Source organism: Talpa europaea (genome assembly GCF_964194135.1).
Source record: "Talpa europaea genome assembly, chromosome: 9".
Classification (NCBI taxonomy): domain Eukaryota; kingdom Metazoa; phylum Chordata; class Mammalia; order Eulipotyphla; family Talpidae; genus Talpa; species Talpa europaea.
Genome location: NC_140076.1, coordinates 82416346 through 82439871, shown reverse-complemented (window position 1 = coordinate 82439871; position 23526 = coordinate 82416346). Strand labels below are relative to the sequence as shown.

Genomic DNA, 23526 nt, shown 5'->3' with positions numbered 1-23526 from the left:
GAAGCCCACCCCTGATTCAAATTGCAAAGGAATTAATTGTAAAGACAAAAAGAAAGCTGCATTTTAATGTTATGAACTGTGCTTAATTAACATACTAACCACACATTTATTTGACACATATTCACCACAGATAATAAATATGATGGTGAGTAAGTTCTACGACAGGACTTCTGCCTGCAAATAGTTCCCAGTAGAGAAAAACAGCATAGGGGCTGTCTCCACATGTCCATTCTCCAAAGCAGACTGACAGTGACATAGAACACATATGCTTTTGGGGAGTTCATCCCTGTATATGAACTCCAACTTCTCAAACTAGCAGGAGTATATTAACTATTTTCTATGTAGTTCTCCTCACTATAAAATGGAGAAAATATGATATACCTTTCAGGATTGTCAGGAGGGTTAAAAAATGTATAAAAAGCACACAGAAACTTGACCTACAAAGTCTCAAAAAGTAGTAGTAGATGTCACTAATAAGATGGTGATATGACTAGAATTCCTTTAGAATCCAACATACGAATTGAATAGATACTGCCGTTAAATATCCCCATCATAAAAAATTAAATGAATGACTTAATAGAAAGAATTTTTCCTAAATAACTTGTCTGACTACTTAGCTTTATTATACTTGTAAAAATTCCCACTCAGCTGCAATATTTTTATTTCCTGAACTTTTATTGTGTAAGTAATCATCAGCACCACATCATCTAGGATTTAATCATCTCATTTCCTATGCTTTAATTATCTTCTGGAACAAAGTCTTATCTCCCAAATTATACTATAAGAGTTCACTAAAGACAGGCCAGACAATGACATTTTGGAGTATTTGCTATAATGTCTCAGAGCTTCAATAAATAGAGATAGAATTGAAAAGAATGGGCTTAAGTCTTAAATTTTGTCGATGTGCAGTAATGCAGGCTGTTCTGAGCTCCTATGGAAAGCAGATGCAGACATGGACATCTTTGTCATCTATTCTTAAACTGGCTAATGGAATTAGGTTTGGGTCTGGGAATAGACACTTCTTGATAGCTGAAAATCACCCTCTAACTGATGAAAAGTTTCTTTGGGGCTTGAGGTTTCTCTTACACATTACAAAGAGAGGTAGGTAGAGAACAAAGTTTTTCAAACAATTCTTCAAGTTGAATTTTCAACATGGAATCTCAGTGAGTCTGCCGATGGCATTTTGAAAAGAATTTCATTAAATGTTGCTAACATGTCATAAGCTCCCTTAAATGGAAGGGTAATGGCTCATAACATTTGTAAGCTTTTTAATTTCATGGAATATGAGCAGCATAATCAGGACCTATTAAAGTCAATCAACTGTGCCAAGTGAGGCTACTACCTGTGCTTTTGTTTCTATTTTCCTAGTGGGTACTCCCAGTGAACCAAGAGGCAACAAGCCCCAGAATCATTCTTTAAGGCTAACACTGGTGTGTGATTGTTGGAGCAACCTCTGAAGTAACCATCATAGCAGCACTTACATGTGTGGGTTAAACAGACACCTCTTGGGAAATGGTTTTCGATTTACAGCAAAGAGTGATTTCCCTTTCCATTTGCTTAAGCTCAGGAGCTACAATTTTGGTAGAGTACAATACCAGTCATCTAACCAACAGAACTGGAAATAATAAATGGAGATGAATATTAGGAACCTTATTTATTTTTTCAATGACACAGCAGTGTGCAAACTACTCGTCCTTCAAGACTGGTCTTTGGGTTTTCTTTTACCATGAAGCCTTTAATAATAATAGGTCAGAGGCAGGCACTGTGCTACACACTCTGAATATTCTTCCATAACATTTTCAAAGCAGATCTTTGCTATTCTCAGTTGTCCCAGATTGTGGACAGAGAGACGGGTAGTATTGAGATGCAAGTAACATGACCCACATGCTAAAAGCTATAGATCTGCAGAGTCCATCTTCAAGACCAGTTTGAGTGTCATTCTAAATCACATGCACATTGCTTTGTCACCTCCACAACCATCTTGTTTCAAGTCTGCCCAAGGGAAAGGAGATGTCTAGAGAGAGCATTTCCCCCTGGGGATGGGAAGGGATCAGTTAGCACAATAATCTGGAAGTCCTGAAGGCTACAGACGCCAATGGTTTGACCTCCCCCCACAGTGGAGGCAGAAAGTACACATCACAGTTGGAAGAGCAGAACAAAGTGCAAGGAACCATTGTAGGTCAAGGCCATATGCAGATGATGACTAGAAGCAAGGAAGGCTGAAAACACCCTCCAGTGGAATAGAGGGTGAACAAGGGCAGCAGTGTGAACCTAAGATTGTGAACACATGGAAAGTTACGGTCCCACTTTTGTGCCCTGCTGGCTGTATGGAGTGGGGTACAGCTGATGACTTGATGGGGATGGACAGGAGTAGACATGTTCATTGGGCGATTTTACTGCACCCAAATAACCAAAATGATGGGTACATAGATGGTACCTAATTATCATGTCTGCACTTAATTACAAATGATATAAATGATCAGAAAAACATTCAGCTATTCCCAAGTTTGTCATTAATGACTACTAGACCAAGAAAATATACAAATTAATGGTGCTTCACTGACTGACAAGCACACCAGCATAACACCTGCAGGAGATACAAGAGAAGTGCTCTTTTTAACCATATTTTGTATATGTCAGTTTGGGTTGATAAGAAAGAAAGGAAGAATACTGAAAACAGTAGCAGGTTCAAGTACTTATTGATGTGAAGAATTTGTAAGAGAAGTTATATTTTGAATCAAGATGACAGAATCCTTTCTCCAAAGGGTTTCCAGAGGTAATTAAGCCTGAAACATCCACCATATATAATGGACAAACTACTCTCCCCCACATCTCAAATATTATCAGAAGTTTGGTGAACTGAAAAAAATGAGAAAACAGTCACTCATATTATTTATATTCTGTAGTTTCAGGTAATGAACCAGAATCAAGGGCAGGGATTTGTAGAGTTTGCATGAATTTTCACAACTTCACATTTGTTTCATGTTGATAAACTCAGAATGAGAAACCAGGGGAGCACTTGGAAACTTTAAGAGTAACTTGCACTCTCAGGTTCTGGACAAAATGATATGGAGGAAACCTAAGGTCTCCAGAACATCACGGGGTGTTTACTGAGTCTGACCTCACTCATCAGCACATGGATCAGTGATGATTTCCAAATCAATACCATGATACAATTCTACCAGAAGACATGATGAGAGTGAAGAAATGGGGTGGTGAGAAACAGTTCATTTTGAGACCTCTGTACTTTGAATGGAGAAAAACTGGCTTCCCTAGGAACCTGTGATAGCACAAGGGAAAATTCAAGAGCAGGGACCATCTGAGCAGGTAGGGGAAATGTCCTGAAAAACAACCAATGGAAAAGAAAGAAGATGATCTCCTCTTTACGCAATTGGCAAGGGTCCTCCATGTTTCCTTGTTTCACAGGAAGAACAGAAAGTTAGCCTGACAGCACCAGTCAGCATCTAAGTAGGTCTGGTAACACAAGATAATACAGTGTTCAGGTAAACTCGTGTGTTAGAGTCAACATGAGTGGCAACATTATTACACATGTGTTCTTCATAAATCTCTCCAAGCCTTTAACTGCGCATGGCCAAAGAGAAGATCAAAATGATAGTTCCTCCCTAGGGTTATTATAAGGAATAAATGACTTAATCTTATACTAAAGCTGTGGCTGTTAGCTATGACAGCATGAAGGTCTAATCACACATTATAGAGTCAAATTCAACAAATATTTATGGGCAATTACTTCGGGCTGGACTCTGCCAGGTGCTTTTTCACCTATTCACTTAATCTCACAATAGAAAATCTTTTAATATGTATTAAATTTATAGGTGTCCGATGTTAAAAAATAGAGCATCAAAACCCTGAAGGCACTTAGCAACACTTGGAAAATTTCCACCCATCCCTCATTTCTCGGTAGCAGTTTTTTTCATTATCTTGAAAATAGAACAGTCCCGTCATCTGCATAATCCTCCTCCACTTACCTGAGTCTCAGCAGTTCTCCTGGCCATCAGGTCTATCATACAAACTGTGTCTCTAAAGCCTTGAATGCTGTACTTTGATGACAAGCAACAATTTTTCGAGGGTAAACAGTTTAGAGATTTCTCAAAATATTAAAAATAGACCCACCATATGATCCAACAATTGTACCCGAAGAATACAAAAATACTAATTTGAAGGGATATATGCACTCCTATGCTCACTGCAGTGCTATTTACAATAGCCCTGTTATGGAAACAACCTAAGTGCCTAAGGGCAGATGAGTGGATTAAGAAGATATAGTGTAGGGCCTCCCCGGTGGCACAGCGGTTGAGCACTGGGTTGCGAAGCTGCCTGCAGCCTCTGCAGCGCTGGTTCGATCCCCGGCTGCTCCCCGGCCACCAGAGGAGGGTCCCACCTGGTGCGCAGACCTCTCTGCCTCCCGCTGCTCCCCTCAGCAGTGTACTTCGGTCCTTCTGCCTGCTCTACTCCCTGCTCTGGCTCTGGTGAATTCTCTCACCCTTCCGCGCTTCTGACTGTACCCAGTGCATGTATAAACAAAAGGAACAAACAAATAAATAAAATAAAATAAAAACATGCCTCTATAAAAAAAAAAAAGAGATGAAGTCTTGCCATTTGTGACAACATGGATAGAATTGGAAGGATAATGTTCAGTGACATAAGTAAAGAGGAGAAAGACAAATACCAGATGGTTTCACTTATACATAGAATCTGGAGAAACAGAACAAATGTTCAGCCAAAACCAAACTAATAGTGAACCCTAGAAATCTGACTACAACATTGAGGCTACCAGAAGGGTAGCAAGTAGGGAGGGAGCCCAATGGAGGACTCTGAGTACCTTGATGGTGGGTGTGGTGTGGTACATAGAGCTGAAGGAATGTGATCCTATACTTCTGAGTCATATACAGGGTTGTAAACCAACATTACTTCCATTAAAAAATAACATAAATGCACTTTTTGCCATACTGGTCAACTTTAAGAGCTAAGACCAAGCAACTCTCCCATACAATCAACACTGCAAGACATTGCCAGGGGTATGAGCCCAGTAGCCAGTTGTGTGGTAAGAACCTTGATGGAAACACTCCCTGCTTCCTTCACCCACTAAGTAGGCGTGGTTGTCTCCCTGAATCCATGAGTGTTGACACATTGGCCATCTTTTCCTACTAAGTAAAGTTGTCAATCTTGTCTTCATGAACCTCCTTCCAGTGCTTCCCTAACTAGAATGCTGCTAAGATATGAGGAAGGAAACACATTGTAAGTTAGCAAACTCTTTGTAAGTTAGCAAACTCAATCACAAGCAGGGAATGTGCAAGGCTAGAGGAATAAAACAATGATCAAGAATAGTAAGAAATATTATGGAGATCACTTTGCAACATATATGAAAATATTGAATCATTATTTTGTACACCTGAGACGAATAGAAATTTCCTTGTCCATTGTACCTCAAATGCAAAGAGATAAATGAAAACCCTTTAACAATGCAAGTAAAAAAAAACAAACCCAGGAACTATACATCCATCCAGTGATATAAGTACTCAGTAATTAAAATATTAAGGCAATTCAACTTCTCATTGATGAGGTACTTCCTAAGGATAACTCATCTCTCCATACTATTCCTCTCCTATTTTTAATGTTGCTGTCTGAGCCTTAACTGAGGGTTAAAAACGATCCACACAGCTTGACAGTGGGAAGTTGCAATTACCCAACCATCTGTATTTGTCTTCTACTGTAGAGAGATGCCACTTTTATTTCCATGACATTGATGGTCCAAAATGGAAGCTGTGGCTTAGGAGGTAGGGAAGTCTACCTTTACGCACCAAACAAGGGGGACACCCATGCTGGTCTTATCTCCTGTCAACATGGCAATTTGCATCATTGTCTGCCTTCCTCTTTTCTCCTTCCAAAGTGCAACAAGTCCATGGGCAAAATATTAAAAGTCTTAAAAGCCTCATTGACTGTGGACCATTTGATATTTACCTAGAGGTAGAATCATTGGTGATAAAAACAGAATTGCTCACAGAAATGGAAAATCGCACATCATAATTTAGTTAACTGCCATTTAAAACATTCTTGGTGATAACTTACAGAGCACAGCATCAAAAGGTTATGCTCGTCGCCAACAGAGATCACAAAAGCAAAGGCGAGGGATTATTTGCTTTAATTTCATATGGCAAAATAGTGGTTTTTCAGCTTCTGAAATGACGTCTTCCTGAAAAATCATCTGTGCTTTTGACAATGATCAACATTTTTAAAGTCAAGGCTAAGAATGCCACACCCTGAACAATTACTGAGTGTGAAATGTTGAGTGTGATTTGAATGAAATTATTAAGAAAATAATTTTTAAGACATTTTTTTTGGCCAACCCTTTGAGAGTAAGAACAACAAAACTTTAGAGAATGCTTCAAAACATCCCCCTTTCTTAATGCTATCTTCTCCCTTCCCCTGATTCTCCCCCTGCAAACTCAGGCGGTATCAATGGCTCTAAGATACGACTTAACTGAAGTAGGGTTCTCCCTGCCATTGGAAGAACAAACATAGACCAAACCACAGTAGAATCAGGGTGCACATTTCCTTTTATTTATTGTTAATTTATTTTCTTACATCATTGTTAATATTTGGGCAGCTACCCATATTCCTAGTCACTTGTGCTCTTCCCTCCCCTGTTTTGATCTCTCTCCCTCCCTTCCCTGCTATATGCCTCAGATCTATGGTCAGTTTGCAAGTTTTGTATGTTTCCTGACCTTTTTTTGGTTTCTCTATATTCAATATGCAAATGAAACCATTCGTTATCTTTTTTCTTCCAAGGTATTTCACTTAGCATAATCCCTTGCAGCTGCATCCATGTTGTCACAAATGACAAGCATTTATCTTTTTTTTAAAAAAAAAATATTTATTGGGCCTCCCCGGTGGCGCAGTGGTTGAGCGCTGGGTTGCAAAGCTGCCCACAGCCTCTGCAGTGCCCGTTCGATCCCCGGCTGCTCCCCGGCCACCGGAGGAGGGTCCCACATGGCGCATAGACCTCTCCTGCCGCCCGCTGCTCCCCTCAGCAGTGTACTTCGGTCCTTCTGCCTGTTCTGTTCCCCGCTCTGGCTCTGGTGAATTCTCTCTCACCCTCCCGCGCCTCTGACTGTACCCAGTGCTTGTATAAATAAATAAATAAATCTTTAAAAAAAAATAGAAAAAAATATTTATTTATGCATACAAGAGCTAAAGTTTAAGCCATAGGTGCAAGGGGTATGTGTGTGAGAGGATTCACCAGATACAGTGGGGAGCAGAACAGGCAGATCTACTGAGATACACTGCTGAGGGGAGCAGCGGGTGAGGCAGGAGACGTCTGCTGAGCCATGTGGGTTAGCTCCCTGGCTGGTCAGGGATTAAACTTGTACTGCAGTAGCTGGCAATAGCTTGATAGCGCTGTCTTTAACCCCTGCACCAACAGGGAGGCCCCAAAAGTTCATCTTTTTTGATTACTAATATTCCATTGTGTATAACAACATTCTTTTTTTTTTAAATTTTTTTTTAGATTTATTTATTTATTTATACAAGCACTGGGTACAGTCAGAAGCACGGGAGGGTGAGAGAACTCACCAGAGCCAGAGCAGGGAGCAGAACAGGCAGAAGGACCGAAGTACACTGCTGAGGGGAGCAGTGGGAGGCAGGAGAGGTCTACGCGCCATGTGGGACCCTCGCCCAGTGGCCGGGGATTGAACTGGTACTGCAGAGGCTGTGGGCAGCTTCGCAGCCCAGCGTGCAACCGCTGCGCCACCGGGGAGGCCCATAACAACACATTCTTTTGATCTATTCAATTGTTCTGGGAAATTTCAGTTGTTTCTCTATGTTAACTATTGAAAATAGTGCTACAATAAACACAGGAGCGCAGGTTTCCTTTTGAATTAATGTTCTTATGTCCTGTGGGTAGATTTCTAGGAGGGCAATCAATGGGTCAAATGGTAGATCTATTTTTAGATTTAAAAATTTAAAAATTCTACAGAATTTTTCATGGTGAATGGACCAATTTACATTCCCACCAGCATTGTTAAGAGGGTTCATCACACACCACATCTGCACCAGCATTTGCTGTTTCTGTGTTTTTTTTTTTTTTAATATGGGCAATTCTCATAGGTGTAGGGTGGTATCTCACTGTGGTTTTGATTTGCATTTCCCTTATAATAAATGATGTTGAACATGTTTTCATATGCCTGTTGGCCATTTGCACTTCTTATTTAAAGAAGTGTCTTTTTAGCTCTTCTGCCCAATTTTTTGATTGGGTTGCTTGATTTATTTTTGTTGAGTTGTATAAGTTCTTTGTAGATACTTTATACTAGTTCCTTATCAAATGTATGGTGTACAAACATTTTCTCCCATTTAGTAGAGTGTCTCTTCATTGCTTTTAAATGTTACTTAGAATTAAGCAAGAAACAGTCTTGCATCAAGGAGTCATTTCAAGCAGCAGGAATGTTCCTGAAACTAAAGACTCAGATAATGCTGGTAGGTCACAGGGATGGTGAACATGGGGGATTTGTAAGATGTGAAGGGCTGGATGTGTTAATATTATTCTCTTGCATGACCTGCCTGTAACACACCTCTCCACACTGGGAAGTGCACATTGGCCTGTCGATGGCATGACTCAAGTCTCCCCAAAAGGCAAAGCCACAAAAAAGAGAAAGACAAATTTTCAGTAGCACTTTCCTCTCTTCTATCTAGTCTGCATCCCTCTCCCATGGCCTTGTGACATAACTGACTACTTTGCATATGGCTGATCTAGATAATGCATTGGTCTATAAGCTATGATGAAAGAGAAATTTGTCTTTATCTCTCTACTGGAGATGCTATTATAGAGTCTTTTGTTTCTGTGTTACTGAAGGTATTTTTGCTAGCTACTTCAAATCCTTGATGGAAAATGTAATATGTGCATTGTAGGGCAAGAACAGTTGAATTAGGGGTTTGGCAATTTCTAGGTCTTCAAATAAAGGAGATTTGAGTGGTAGTTCTTGGGCAAGACAATGGGTAACAAGAGAATTTCCACTACCTACCCACCAGTGACCCACAAATCACCAATTCAACATTCTCAGTCCCATTTGAAGTTTGGACCTACTTCTCCCAAACTCTGCCTCTCATAGTCCTAAGCTGAGATCTGGCCTGAACTCTCAGGAACTCCAGTATTTTCTGCATGTGCTTAAGAAAAACACACACAGTCAGTTTCTCCTATATTAAGGGAAGAAAAGAAACCCCATGAGCCCATGATAACACTATAGCAACCAGAAGTTTTTGACTAGCTCTCTCTATTTCCTAGGCTCAACAAGCCAACCAACAACAGTATTATGTGATGATATATTAAAAGTTTGTGTCTCTTTAAATGAAAGGAAAAAGCCCAGCCAGCAGCTGGTTCACACAATCGTCCACAATCAATTACAACACATCAAAAGATAGGTGTATTTTGGGATTGGCCACCAGCTTCACAGTACAGATGGGTTTCTGCCTTCCCATTTTTAATAATCTCCATAATTTATGTGTAAGCAAAGGAGTGCAAAGATGCCTCCTGCACCCCTCTGACTTAGTACAAATCACTTTTATTTACTTGGGCAATACTTCATGGTTCAGTTAACTTCTTAATTAAAGACAGCAAGATGCTTACACTCTATGCAACTGGCATGGAAAATACTGTTTTGTGTGCAATATGTTCAGCTGGAAGTTGAAGCTGTTTTGCTTACTGAGGAGAAGCTTCCATCGTCTTCATCTGGTTTCTAAACTTAACCAGAGAGAGGGCTGTTGTCACAGCAGTAAATGGTCCAAGGAGCCTCTCCAGACAGAGCTTGGGCTTGTGTGCCATCTCACATTATTTCTGTTTTCTCACTGACCTCATTCAGAGCACATCAAATGCAACTTTCAACTTTCTCCTCCCTGTCTGCTTCCTTCACAGCCATGCTCTGTAGTGGACAGTCAAGTTAAGACAAAGAGGAGGCATGCTCTAGAAGATTCAAGGTGGGGAATGTTATGGTGGACTATCACCCCAGGCCCCAGAGCCTCTGAGAGCACTATTCTTTGCCACTGAGACTGTATGCTATTTCAAAGCTCACAGGAGAAAAACCATCAGAGACATTGGGGGAAAGAGAGAGACACAAGATGGGTGGAATGGCAAGTCATGAGAGACTATGAATCTTAAGAAGTCAACCTAATTTCTGAACTCGGACATGAGGACATAAACACATTATCAGTTTTATGAATCAGACTGCACCCTCAAGAGACTTCAGGGACCCAAAATGATGTAAGCATGTAGGGTATGAGGCAATAGTGACCAGTAAAGACTGTGGCAAACTGAAGGACAAATGCCCATCTATAGGAAGGAGCTGCTACTTAATCCCCACCCTGTGGGATTTCAAATCATACTGCCTATACTGCCTGATCTCCTTTTATTCATGAAGGTCAGAAAGTGTAGATAAAAATCTTGAGGTATTTAACTGTCAGCAACAAATTTGTTTAAGGGGCAAACACATTCATAGAGATAGAAACATTTGTGGGATTTAGTTTTTAACTTCTGTCAAATTTTCATACTAACAGAATTCACTTAATTGTTTCTAAGATGGGTCAATTAAACTCATTTAAATCTCACAATGAATTTATGTCCTCTCTGTGATGTGATATCATTAAGCTCCATTTGGTGGCATTATCCAGTGTTGATTTCAGTTTCCTTTACCTAGAGCTTCCGAATTCTCTCAGGGACTTCACATGTCTTCCAGTAAATTATTACTCACAAGATGGAAATGGTCATATATAACTCATCATAGTTAGCAGTGCCATGAGGAAATTAACGACCACATCAACAATGTGTTGCTATGGAAAAAGAGTGAAATCCTGGCTAAGTCCCACCTCCTTTCTGGACCTGGGGGCCCATATATTAAATGAAGTAACTGATTTAATTGAATGCTTAGGGGCTTTCAACTTCTGACCGAAATATGTTTTGGCAGGCTAGTGGGATAAATCTCAATCCATATCATACTAAAATCAGAAAGAGATTTTAAAAACTCAGCCTTCTGTAAAATAAAGAGACAATAAATACCAATGTCAAACAGCATGGTGAAGATGAACAGCTCAGACTCCCCAGGAGTCCAGAGCAGTTTCTCTGCTTTCCTAAATATTGGCAAACAGGGATACCCTCAAATTGAATTTTATTTGTGGATTTCAGCCATTCATTTGAACAAACATTTAGAATGGTTTTTGTATAGCACTGACGTAAGTGCATTTAAATACTTAAATATTTCATTATGTTTGGCTTTTCCCATATCGTGAAATAGAGTGCAAACGTCATTACTGGATGAGAATGTATAAATACTTTCAAGGTTCTGGGCATGTACCATGATACCATTTTTCCCCACAAAGACCGTGCCAGTAATCTATGAGTGTCAGAGCTAGCAATGACTTGTAAGTAGAAGAAAGGGAAAAAAAAGTGAGTTGAACATTGGAAGAGTGTAACTAAGTGAAAGGAAAAACTAAGCTAAAGGCTTTTGAATACGATGCTTATAAAATAGGGCATTTCTTATTTCAGACATACACGAGGCAGAAAGACCATTTGGCTCAGAGGACGTTTAAACCACCGGCAGAGATTTGGAACACATGATGATGATGATGATGATGATGATGATGATGATGATGTTGATGGCAAAAATCAACATCTTCCTCCTTCTCATCATCATCATGAGAAGGAGTGAGAGCAGGAGTTTCTATTTCTGGAACACTCACTCCATCTTAAGTTCTGTATTAAGTCTATAAAAGAGGTTATAATAACTTTTATAACAAAAAATAAAGGTTATTAAGCTATAAGGCTTACTTCTTTACAAGCACCCATGATTTAGGTATTAATATCATCTCAAATGTACAACTAAGAAAGCAAGGGTTTGCTCAATTAAGCAATTGTTCAAAGTTCTCTCATCATCTTCACCCCCAAATCCCATCTAACAATACAGCAACTGGAGTGACCATGGGGTTATGCTGTTTCTCTAGGTATAGGAAACTTCTAAGAACCCCATTTGATATGACTTCATAAATCTACATACAGGTATCAGCAGGTAAGAACATCTTAAAATATGGATGTTTTGGTTATGGTTGGGGTGTGGCAGTCTCATCACAGAGGTGTGATTCTACACCCTTTCATCACCTACAGTGTTGTAAGTCATTGCTACCTCAATTTAAAAAGAAATAAATTTTAAAATAAATTTATACAGGAAACAAAATTGAAAGATATAGACAGACCCATAAACCTTATATTTTTCCACTTTATTTGCCTAATGCAAATTTTGCATCCCCCTTCCAATTTCTCTTTCAACCCTCTCTTCTGAACTTCCAAATTCAGCATAGCTATAGGTTAGCACCCCTATGCCGATGCCAAATGTAGTAGGAGGTGATTATGGAGACTAATACATGGCACAAATTGCCCATTGCTATGGCCTGGTACACAGTAAGTGCTCAATAAATGTCAGTTCCCTTCACTGGTCACTTCACATTCAATTACACAAAAGCACCATCCAGTTCCAGTACCGTGGGAAGTGAGATAAGGATAGAGTCTCTGAAGGGCTCTATCACTCATCCAAAACAATACTTTAGATTTTAAGTACTTACTCATTCACTCTCTCTACTAGTTGCTCCTCCCCAAAATTTGCTGTTGTATCAGTAACTACAAAGATGCCACATTCCATTGGGGATTTAACTACAGTTTTATAGCATTAAATTCCTTAAGGTTATAAATGTCTGTGTTTATGCATACAAGTAGTACTTCTAACGGTAGGCCTGCAAGAGTTAACGTAATGTGTGTATTTTCATTCTATTTTCTGAGCGGTCTGATACTCTACCACTTAAAAGCTCTGCCTCCAAGTAGGTAAAGTTAGAAAGTCCCAGGCTTTCATTCAATTCCCAGATGGAAGTTTTTATAGAGATGAACATTTTCTCATTAATTTATCTTCTTAAGTGATTGCTATCACACTAATCAATTTGTAGTGACTTTATCAGGGTTGCAACCTTCAAGAATGAAATCAGATATGGTATTGAACATTGTGGAGATTGCTTAACCAATTCCAATTCCTCTCAGATCAATGAAACACAATACTGAAATGAAGTGAAGTGTTGCTTCATTAGTTGCCCTGCTTAGAGGGGGTGAGTAATTTTGTTCAACTGGACACTGATCTCTCTCCAATGGATAAAACAGAAGGAGACACCGGATGAAATAGAAGCAGCTGTGATCTACAGGGAAGTTCACAGACAGGTCTGCAGGGAAGCATGAGGGTGGTGTGGTCTATATGCAACGATCTGGTGCATCAGAAAACACCAATAAACTGCAGATGCCTGCACAGAGCATGGGAAGTCAATACACGTGTGTCCCCATGAGTGTCAAGAGAGGTCCGGATTCCCTAGGTTTGGCAAGCTCTACTTGTTGCCTAATCAATTGCTATTTCTCCTCCTGCCTCACACAGAACACCAACTTTGTACAGCTGCGATTATCCCTGTGCTTAGGGGAGAGGAGCCCTACAGAATAAGCTGCCATCTTCTAACCTTGTTCTTTACCTTTTTGATGCAATGCATCTATTTTCACCTTTTTATTACAGATCAAAGTGACTAACTGGGTCTCCCTGGTGGTGCAAGGGGTTAAGTCTCAGCACTATGAAGCTATAGGCAGCCAGGGAACTGACCCACATGGCGCAGCAGACCTCTCCTGTCTCACTCGCTGTTCCCCTCAGCAGTGTATTTCAGTCAGAGCCTGTTCTGCTTCCCACCCTGTCTCTCATGAATCCTCTCACCCCCCACACCTCTGGCCTATACCCCATTCTCAGTATCATACTACCGGGAAATATTAAGATTCTGCATTCTGAGTCACTTCTACTATCTTTCAACAACCAAAGCAAGACACAGCCCCACGCAGACAAAACAAAGCAAACAAACAAACAAAAAAACCTTACTCTTCTTTAAGTTAGATACTGGCCATTTGATCTTCATAAAATGACAATTATCTCTTAAAACTGATTTAGATAACTTCACTTATATAAAGTTATAAGAAATGTCAAGTAATATATAATAGGGAGAGCAGGTAGTAGTTGCTTGGGGACAAGGGTGCAGAGGGAGGGTGGATGCATCAGGATGGGGGTAGGGCATGAGAAACTCAGGGTTGATGGGTATATTCTTTATCAATGTTACTATTGACTGAAGTGATGGTTCCACATGTATATAGATAGGTAAAAACCTTTCAAATTTCACATTTTAACTTTGTGTAGTTTATCTATGCTAACTATACTTCAAAATTAGATTTTAAACTTTTAAATGTTATTTAGATATAGAACATTTACTGTCACTGTGTAATATGCGTGAGTGTAGGGAGTGAGGTACAGAATAGTATTGCACTTGGCAGTATAGTTTCGTTAGAAAAAATATACTTATGGGGACTCCCCGGTGGCGCAGCAGTTGAGCCCTGGGCTGCCAAGATGCCCGCAGCCTCTGCAGCGCCAGTTCGATCTCCGGCCTCCGGAGATCCCACATGATGCACAGATCCTCTCCTGCCATGCCTGCTGCTCCCCTCAGCAGTGTACTTCGGTCCTTCTGCCTGCTCTGCTCCCTGCTCTGGCTCTGGTGAATTCTCTCACCCTCCTGCGCTTCTGACTGTACCCAGTGCTTGTATAAATAAATAAATAAATCTTAAAAAAAAAAAAAGAAAAAATATACTTATGGAAAATGCCTGAAAAAATAACATTAAATTGTTAATAGTGGTTCCCCAGTAGGATAGATTTAAGGGATACTTTCATTTTTTAAATGATTCATTATTAAATTTTACACGTCTAGTGAACATATATTATGTATTAGACATAGCAATATGGTTGGGGAATATAAAATTTGATCATTGCTGGTTCTTCTTCCAAGTTTATATATATATTTTAAAGGTTTATTTATTTATTTATACAAGCACTGGGTATAATCAGAAGCACGGGAGGGTGAGAGAATTCACCAGAGCCAAAGCAGGGAGCAGAACAGGCAGACTGACAAAGTACACTGCTGAGGGGAGCAGCAGACGTGGCAGGAGAGGTCTGACTGAGCACCATATGGGACCCTCACCAGCGGCTGGGGATTGAACCAGTGCTGCAGAGGCTGCGGCAGCTTCGCAGCCCAGCACTCAACCACTGCACCACCAGGGAGGCCCCAAGTTTATATTTTTAAGCAAAAAAGAATGTTAAAAGTTGAAGTGGGGAGGGGAAACCAGCGTAATGTTTTATATGTGGCTGTGGTGCTGAACTTTCTAAAACTGCAATAATTGAAATGACACCAGGGTAGCCAGAAGCCATCCAGGACATATACATGGTGGAGAATTGATAAGCCTTGGTGAGGAGCCTTGATTTTATTCCAGTGGAATAAAATCAGTGGAAGTCAATAGAGAATCCTTGGCAAAGGGGTGGAGATACTTGACATTTTGAAAGGACTACTGGGCTGCAATTTGATTATAAGGCGTAATGAAGGGCCACAGAAAGAGGGGTCCATTGCAATGTGTCATTGAGGGTAGGTGGAGGCTTGAACTAGAGGAGGCACAAGTTTGGACAAGTGGATGGACTTGGCACATGTTTTTAGGTAAAGCTCCATGACCACTGACAAGACTTTAGTATGTATGCATGATTGGGCATCGGTTTTCCCTGAGTTCAATATTTGTTTTGTTATCAAAACAAGGCTAAAAAGCTTTATTTTTTCCTATTTAATCTTTGAAAGGAAAAAATCTTAAGAACAATGGAAAACAGTGAATTCTAATACTTTATTGTCCTTAAGTGATTTGAAAACATTGAATTTAACGAACTGATTTTTCAAAGTTAATTTTCTTGAAATTATCACTGCTTTTCGGCTTCCAATCATGTGTGTCTTGGGGGTGTGGGTTAAAATAACCATCAGTTTTCAGCTAGAAAGACTGATATCGTTGCTAAAAATTCGATTCCTGCATATAAGCTTATGAGGTTTACTAAGTACCCTTTCCAAGTCTTCTAAGAACACATTCCTCAGTTCCTCTATATGACTCTCATTCTAAACCAAGGAAACTTATTTCAGGATATTTTCCTTAATACATAACAACTGTTCAACAGATGATCTTAACATCTGTCCTCTTGTCCCCTGTGTCACGTGTAATCTAATCAGAACATTCCTACATTTATGGAAATGCCAATACAGATTAGAGGACTAGAAAACTATGACCTACAACCTACTTTTTTGATCTGTGAGATAGAAATTGTTTTCAAGCTTTTGAACAGTTGAAAAAGAAAAGAAAAACCTGAAAGATGCACTATTTGGCCAACACCACTAGAAGGAAATGAGCAATGAAACATAGTGACAAACTTGTTCATGAAAGAAAAAAAAAAAATCATTTTCACCCAACCAGTAATTCAAACCAATGATTTAACTAACCAATTTACCAGATTAAAATAAGTAAATACAGATGAAGAGCAAAGGATGTAACAAGTGTTTCTTAAAGGCTTGAAATTGACCATCTCCTTTCAGTCCAAGTGTGACCCGAGCTACCCTTCATTAAAGTTTTAACCCATTTTCATTTTAGGATAGCACTTACTAAAAGATAATGGATATATGTACAATCTTCTTGTCACTTTAAGGGCCCAAGCCTGTGGGCTGTGAATTCCAGTTAAAGATTTAAACATTGTGTGGCTGAACTCATCTGCTGTGTCTTCTTCCCATGGTATGAGGCACAAAAGAAAGCATGTTTATTGTAAATTCAGTACCTACCCCCAGTTTAATATAACTCAGACAGTTAGATAGCATTCAGATAAAATTATCCACTGCACCATGTAGCTGGATTTCATTAATTATGCTAATCAATACACATAATGCAAATGATGCCTTGGGGAACTTTCATGTTACCCTTTTGCTTACAGGTAGATACAAATCAATTCAGGCAGAGATATCCTTGTCAGCCAGCAGTTCTACCATCCTGCCAACCCCTATCCCCAAATAAAGATGAAAAAAACAAACAAAAAAACCTCCCAAACTACTCAAGCAAAAAAGACCTGCAGCAATATTGGTTAATATTAGGAATTAATTCTACCATGACAAAAAAAAAAAAAAAAAGAAAGAGAAAAAGCTCTGATTCACACAACAACCTTCAGAATTGTTATTTCTGAGTTGAAATCACTGCTACTTCATAAGTTTGCAGGTTTGGATATACTTCTCCCAGCCTTAATTTAATCTGTAAAATTAATTTAATTTAATCTGTATAATTCATTCTCTCTCCTCCTCCCTCCTTCCTCCCTCTCTCCTTCTCTCTCTCTGTCACACACACACACACACACACACACACACAAATACACACTGAACAAATCTGTGACAGCCAAGTCAATGGAACACAGCACAGGCTCCAGAGTGATTATTTAAATTCCATGTTATAGCATAGTTATTGTTTTGTAGCACTTTACTACTGTATTTCCAAAGATGGCTTTCAAACACTTGACAGCTAAACCCTATAGCAATATTTCCTTGCATTTGGATAGTATTTAAAGCACTTCACATTAATCATCTTGGCTTATTGGAAGCATAGTAGAAAGCTGGTTAAAATTACTATCCCCTGTTGGCAGGCATAAAAAGGGGTCTCACCTGCTTACTGCTCCACAGCAATTACACGCAGACCTCAGATGTGCAGGCATCTCCCCACCTGCATTACCAGTCTCCCCCAAACTTCTGAATTTAACTGATGGCAAGATAAATTTTGCCCAGATTTAGATTCCCAAGAAACAACAATTTCTCCCCTCCCAGAAGAGACTTACTGGTCGGGACCGTATTTCTTTGGCGTAGAGAGGTTGTAAGAATTCTGAGTCTCCTTCCAGCCTGAGACCTTTTTCTGTGATTCTCAAGTTTCCCATTCCATCCTGAAACAGAGGCACAGAGACAGCAAGAGAAATGTGATTAGTCAAAATTTCAAAATACCTCCGGCCTTCAAAAAATTGAAACAAAGTTATTGCCTTTTTTTTTTTTTTTAAGGGTGGAATGAGCAGGCAGGAGATGGTGGGAGGGTGTCCCAAGGAATACACAAAATACCAGGAGGCATTGTTCAATGCAATTATGCATATTACCCTTTTTGCTCACTTATTCTGAGAAAATTCTATTCCAAGCAATCTGTAATGCCTCCCAGTTATTCATTTATACAGAGGAAGGAGGATTTTTTGATTCGCTGTGCAGAATGAAGGCAGGAGGTGAGTGGGAAGAGAGAAAATGCTATTTCCCAGCTTAAAGTATCAGGTCCTGTTTCTAAAACTCCATGCAGCAATTACAAACTGGCAGTCTGGTGATCAAATTCATCTTTTAGACATGGTGCATTTGGCTCACAAATCATTTAAGATGCAAATTAGTTACGAACATTTTTACTAGTCGTTTATTACGGAAGTATTCAAAGATATTTTAAAAAGTAGAATAAATACAAAACAAACATCTATGTACCTATGTAATAATCTGTAACATCCACCGCTCCCTCCTTTATTGAAGTATAACTATATAACATTACCACACACAAACCAATTCCCTTAATCTCATGAAAACTCAGTATTAATGTTCAAATTTCATTTACATTTGTTTTCTTTTTGCATTTGCCAATTTGAATCAAGTTTCCTACAGCCATAAAATAGGAGGTCATCTCCTAAAATCTGCAAAATACCAGATGGTTTCACGCATGTGGAATAAAACAAAACAAAACAAAAAAAAACACACAACAACAAAGAAAAAGGAACAGACAAAACTAAATCAAAACAAACCCTTTGAAATCTGACAGCAGAATTGAGTCTCCTAGGGTGAGGAGGAAAGTGGGGAGGTGGCCCAATTTATTACAACGGAGGGCAGTTGAGTGTCTCCGTGGTGGGTGTGGTATAAATACATCTGAGATGGAATTGTTAGGGGGAAAAGGATGTCCTAAAGCTAATTCCATACAGGCTTCGTGGACTCCACCCCCACCCCAGGCCAAAGCCAAAGACACTGGGAACTCCAAATCCCATCACCACCAAAGGGAAGGTGGCTGGGACCTGAGGGTGGGTTTAAGCAGCCAGGTTGGTATAGAGCCAGACAGGTGGGCTTTGGAGGGGTTCCCCCATTTTGGCTCTCTGCCAGCTCGCAGCATCCGGCCAGCTCTGAGAGTGACTTTGGGTTTCCAGGTCGGCGGATCGGGTAGGACGCATTAAAGACTTTATTTCCTATGCCTTTGAGAAAAATGTATACTCAGATTTTTTTGGGTTTAGTGTTCTATATATGTCTGTTAAGCCCAAGCACTCTAGATCCTTATTTAGAGCTTTAGTGTCTTTACTTATTTTTTGTCTTGTTGATCTATCCATTGTTGATAGTGGTGTGTTGAAGTCTCCCACTACGTATGTGTTTTCTCTGATGTCTGTTTTCAGAGATGCCAATAGTTGTCTGATATATTTTGGTGCTCCTTCGTTTGGTGAATATATGTTAATGAGTGTTATTTCTTCTTGAAGTATTATCCCCTTGATCATAATGTAATGACCACTGGGGTCTCTTTTTATCTTTTTAAGTTTGAAATCTGTTTTATCTGATATGAGTATGGCTGTTCCTGCCTTCTTTTTTGGTCCATTTGCTTGTAGAATTGTTTTCCATCCTTTAACTTTGAGTCTATTTTTATCTTTTGCAGCTAAATGTGTTTCCTGGAGACAGCAAAAGGTTGGGTTTTGTTTCTTAATCCAGCCTGCAACTCTGTGTCTTTTTATTGGAGAGTTTAGTCCATTTACATTTAGAGTTAGTATTGATAGGTTAGCATCTGTATTTGCCATTGTGTTTGTCTTTCCTTTGATTTTATTTATTTATTCTTTTAATAACTTTCTTTGGCCTTCTTTTGTTGTTATTCGTCCCTCTGAGGTTCTGGCTTTAGGACTCCTTGTAGTATTTTTTGGAGTGGGGGTTTAGTCGTAATAAAATTCCGGAGTTTCTGTTTGTCTGGGAAGGTCCATATACTTGCAATCAGGGAAATGCAAATCAAAACTACCATGAGATACCATCTTACACCAGTGAGAATGGCACATATTAAAAAAACTAGCAACAACAAATGTTGGCGAGGTTGTGGAGAAAAAGGAACTCTTCTGCACTGTTGGTGGGAGCGCAAACTGGTCCAACCACTATGGAGAGCTGTGTGGAGATTTCTGGACCTACTAAACATAGAGCTTCCACAGGATCCAGCAATTCCACTCCTAGGTATTTACCCAAAGAACACAGAAACATCAATTCCAAAGAACACCTGCACCCCTATGTTTATAGCAGCACTATTTACAATAGCTAAGCTTTGGAAACAGCCCAAATGCCCAAAAATAGATGACTGGATCAAGAAGATGTGGTACATATATACCATGGAATATTACTCAGCATTCAAAAAAGATAAACACATGCAATTTGCAGCAACATAGATGGCGCTGGAAGGGATCATGCTCAGCGAAATAAGCCAGAAAGAAAAAGAAAAATACCGGATGGTCTCACTCATACCAGGAATCTAGAAAACTTAAATAAGGGACCAGGAAAATGAATAACTATAAGAAAGTGAAAATCAAAATCAACAAAAACTATGAACCAGAGACACTTTTTGGGGGGAGGGGGGCGGGAGGGGAGGGATTGGGGTCAGAATGGGGGGATTGCAATTGTATGGGGAATATAAAAATAAAATTTATTAATTAAAAAAAATAAAGACTTTATTTCCCTATTTTCTCCCTGAGTTGTACATTTTCCTTATTTCCTTTTCCCTTGTAATAAACCTTTTATTAACCTTTTGTGTGTGCCTGTAGTGGAGTATTCATAAGTCCCTTTTAAGCGCGCGGGTGAGGACCCACAGCCAGGAACCCGTTCAATATCGGGGCTGTCCTATAACAGTATCAACCTACACTCTTAAATCATATACAGTGTTGTCCAATAATAAATACAGTTTTAAAAACTGAATAATAATTTCTTTTTTTTTTTCTTTCTTCTTTTGGGGGGAGGGGCAACCTCCGACCTACTTCCAGAATGAAAAAAAAAAAGGAAAAAAAAACCTGAATAATTTGAATGAAAAATCCAAGTTTTCAGCTTCTTGTAAAAGTGGAACCCTTGGCATGTCTGAGCTACCTTCTCACTGGGCCCCCACTGGCTGAGACAGGAGGCAGGTACCTGCCTGAATCACCTGCTTCCCGATTGTCCACAGCCGCCCCCTGCTTATTTCAGGAAGCTGGTGTGCTCAGGCTCTGAAGGCTCCACGTGAATCTACAGTCTGTTTTTGGCACTGCCACGCACAATGGACCTTGGCACTGTGAGGGCAGACATCGGTGGGGGCTGTGGGTGTCTGATGGCCCTTTCGTGGCCCTCCTGCACAGCAGCCCTCCAGCCTGAAGATGAGAGCAGCTCTCTGAGGCCACTGTTCTTCCTGCAAGGATAGCACGCCATCTGTGCATTTCTATTTTGGGTACTTGATCTGCCAAGGGAACCCCAGATGGGACACTGAAACTCCAGTGTGAGAGGCACCGGGCTGAAGGACACTCCTATCTCACAAGAGCAGCAGGAGACTCCATAACAAAGGGGAAAAAAGCAAAAACCTACCTCCCAAAGAAATGCCCATGATCTCATTTTGCATTATTTGGCATCATTTTTTTTTTTTTTCAAGGAAGAAGCAGCAAACCTTTTCACATGCTGAATGGACTGGCTGGTTTGCTTATTTGTGTGATATGTGTTTATTAAACAACCCTCAATATTATTTTTTTATAATTTTATTTTATGTATATTTTACATCATTCTTCCTTTTTATGCAATGCATGCTTTCTCCTTTCAGTTGTAACCCCACAAAATTTCCATCACCAATACACCCGTGCACCATCACCATCATCCTTGTGTAAGAACACATTCCCTCCCCTGTTTTGATTCCTCTCCTTACCCCTCCCTTGCAGAGTGTCTCTGATAAATAGTTGCCTGTTTGTTTTTTAATTTATTATAATTACTTTTTTCCTGATCCCGTATTTGGTTCCCCTACATTGCTCATATAAGTGATACAATCTGATATTTTTCTTTTTCCTTCTGGCTTATTTCACTGAGCATAATCCCTCAATATTCTTAAAGGTGTGTTCAGCATACACAGAGGTCCCCTCTCCTTAACATTTATTGACAACTATTTGCTGATTACTATACTCTGTGCTGTCCATGCTTTATCTCATTTTATTACTACTGAAAACTATCATGTTATGCTTTAAATTTGACCATAAAGGAATAATCATGTATCTGTGGAACTATTCATATGGAACTGTTCATCATCTTATCACTTATAAGGGAAGAATATAGAACATGAATTCAAATTAAATTTTTTATATTAAAAGGGTAATTAAGATGCTAGAAATCCAACAGCATACTATGTAGCTGAGAGGTTAAGAACTAAAATTCCTAATATTCCTACATTATGATAGGTGAAATAATTAATTAAGGATACATATGTATATTTTGTGCTGTTTTAGTATAACTACCTATGCACATTCATGTATATACACACATATGCATATAACAAGCAAAGTTCTAGAAGAAAACTCCTAGGGATAAATTCTGGAAAGAAATATACTTAAATGTTCATACTGACTAGCTTTATATGATGAGAGATGGATACTTTTTATTTTCTTTTTGGTTATTAAATTCTCACTTATTTATTTTCAAAATCACCATTTTTCAAGAATCTATACTATGTCATATTCTCAGTGCTAGCCACACATTCTCTGATGTCATCTTCTAATGAGATCATCACTATTTTCCTTAATTTATACCTGAGAAAAGTTGCTGATAAAAAACATGTTCACAGGCCTCCCTGGTGGTGCAAGGGGTTAAGATGCAACACTATGAAGCTATCTGCAGCCACTAGAGCTGACCCACATGGAGCAGCAGACCTCTCCTGTCTCACCCGCTGCTCCCCTCAGCAGTGTATTTCAGTCAATCCGCCTGTTCTCCCTGCTCTGTCTCTGGTGAATTCTCTCATACACCCCCAGCCCCCGCACCTCTGGCCTATACCCCAGCTCTTGTATACATAAATAAATAAATATTAAAAAAAAAAAAAGCATGTTCACAATGACACAGCTAGTTAATAACAGAACGAGAAATCCACTCCCAAGTCTTCGCCATTCAGACTGATCCAATCAAATGCGTGCAAGTGTATTCCCTTTAAGGTCTCTGCTGGATTTCTTATAGCCACACTGCCTATCATTTAGTTGGTGAGTGTAGCAGCAGCAGTGGAGGGGTCATCTCCCACCCCCACATGCAATGGACCTAATGATGTTCTCATAGTCCAATACCTTTACCCACCTTCCCTGGCCCCACTGACTCCACAGTACAACTCCCTGCCCTCCCATGCCTGGGAGCGTAGGCAGAAAGACTCCTCTGCTTTCTGCAAAGGCCTGCTGTGTCCATGACCATATTCTAGAGCCACAGGGGAGAGAATACGTGCTCCACAGGTTAATACCACAGGGGCGCATGGCCAAAGAAGAACAGAGGGGACAATGCAAAGTAGTAACCTTCGAGGAA

General features: G+C 39.7%; 1 protein-coding gene across 1 annotated transcript in view; it reads right to left on the bottom strand.

Annotated features, from left to right (window-relative positions):
* SGCD (sarcoglycan delta) overlaps positions 1-23526 on the bottom strand; it is a gene marked incomplete at both ends in the record, with an annotated part of 352865 nt that overhangs the window by 192252 nt on the left and 137087 nt on the right. The window contains one exon of the mRNA XM_084243828.1: positions 17784-17885. Within this exon, the coding sequence (XP_084099954.1) occupies positions 17784-17885 (102 nt within the window). The remainder of the gene's footprint in view (positions 1-17783; positions 17886-23526) is intronic.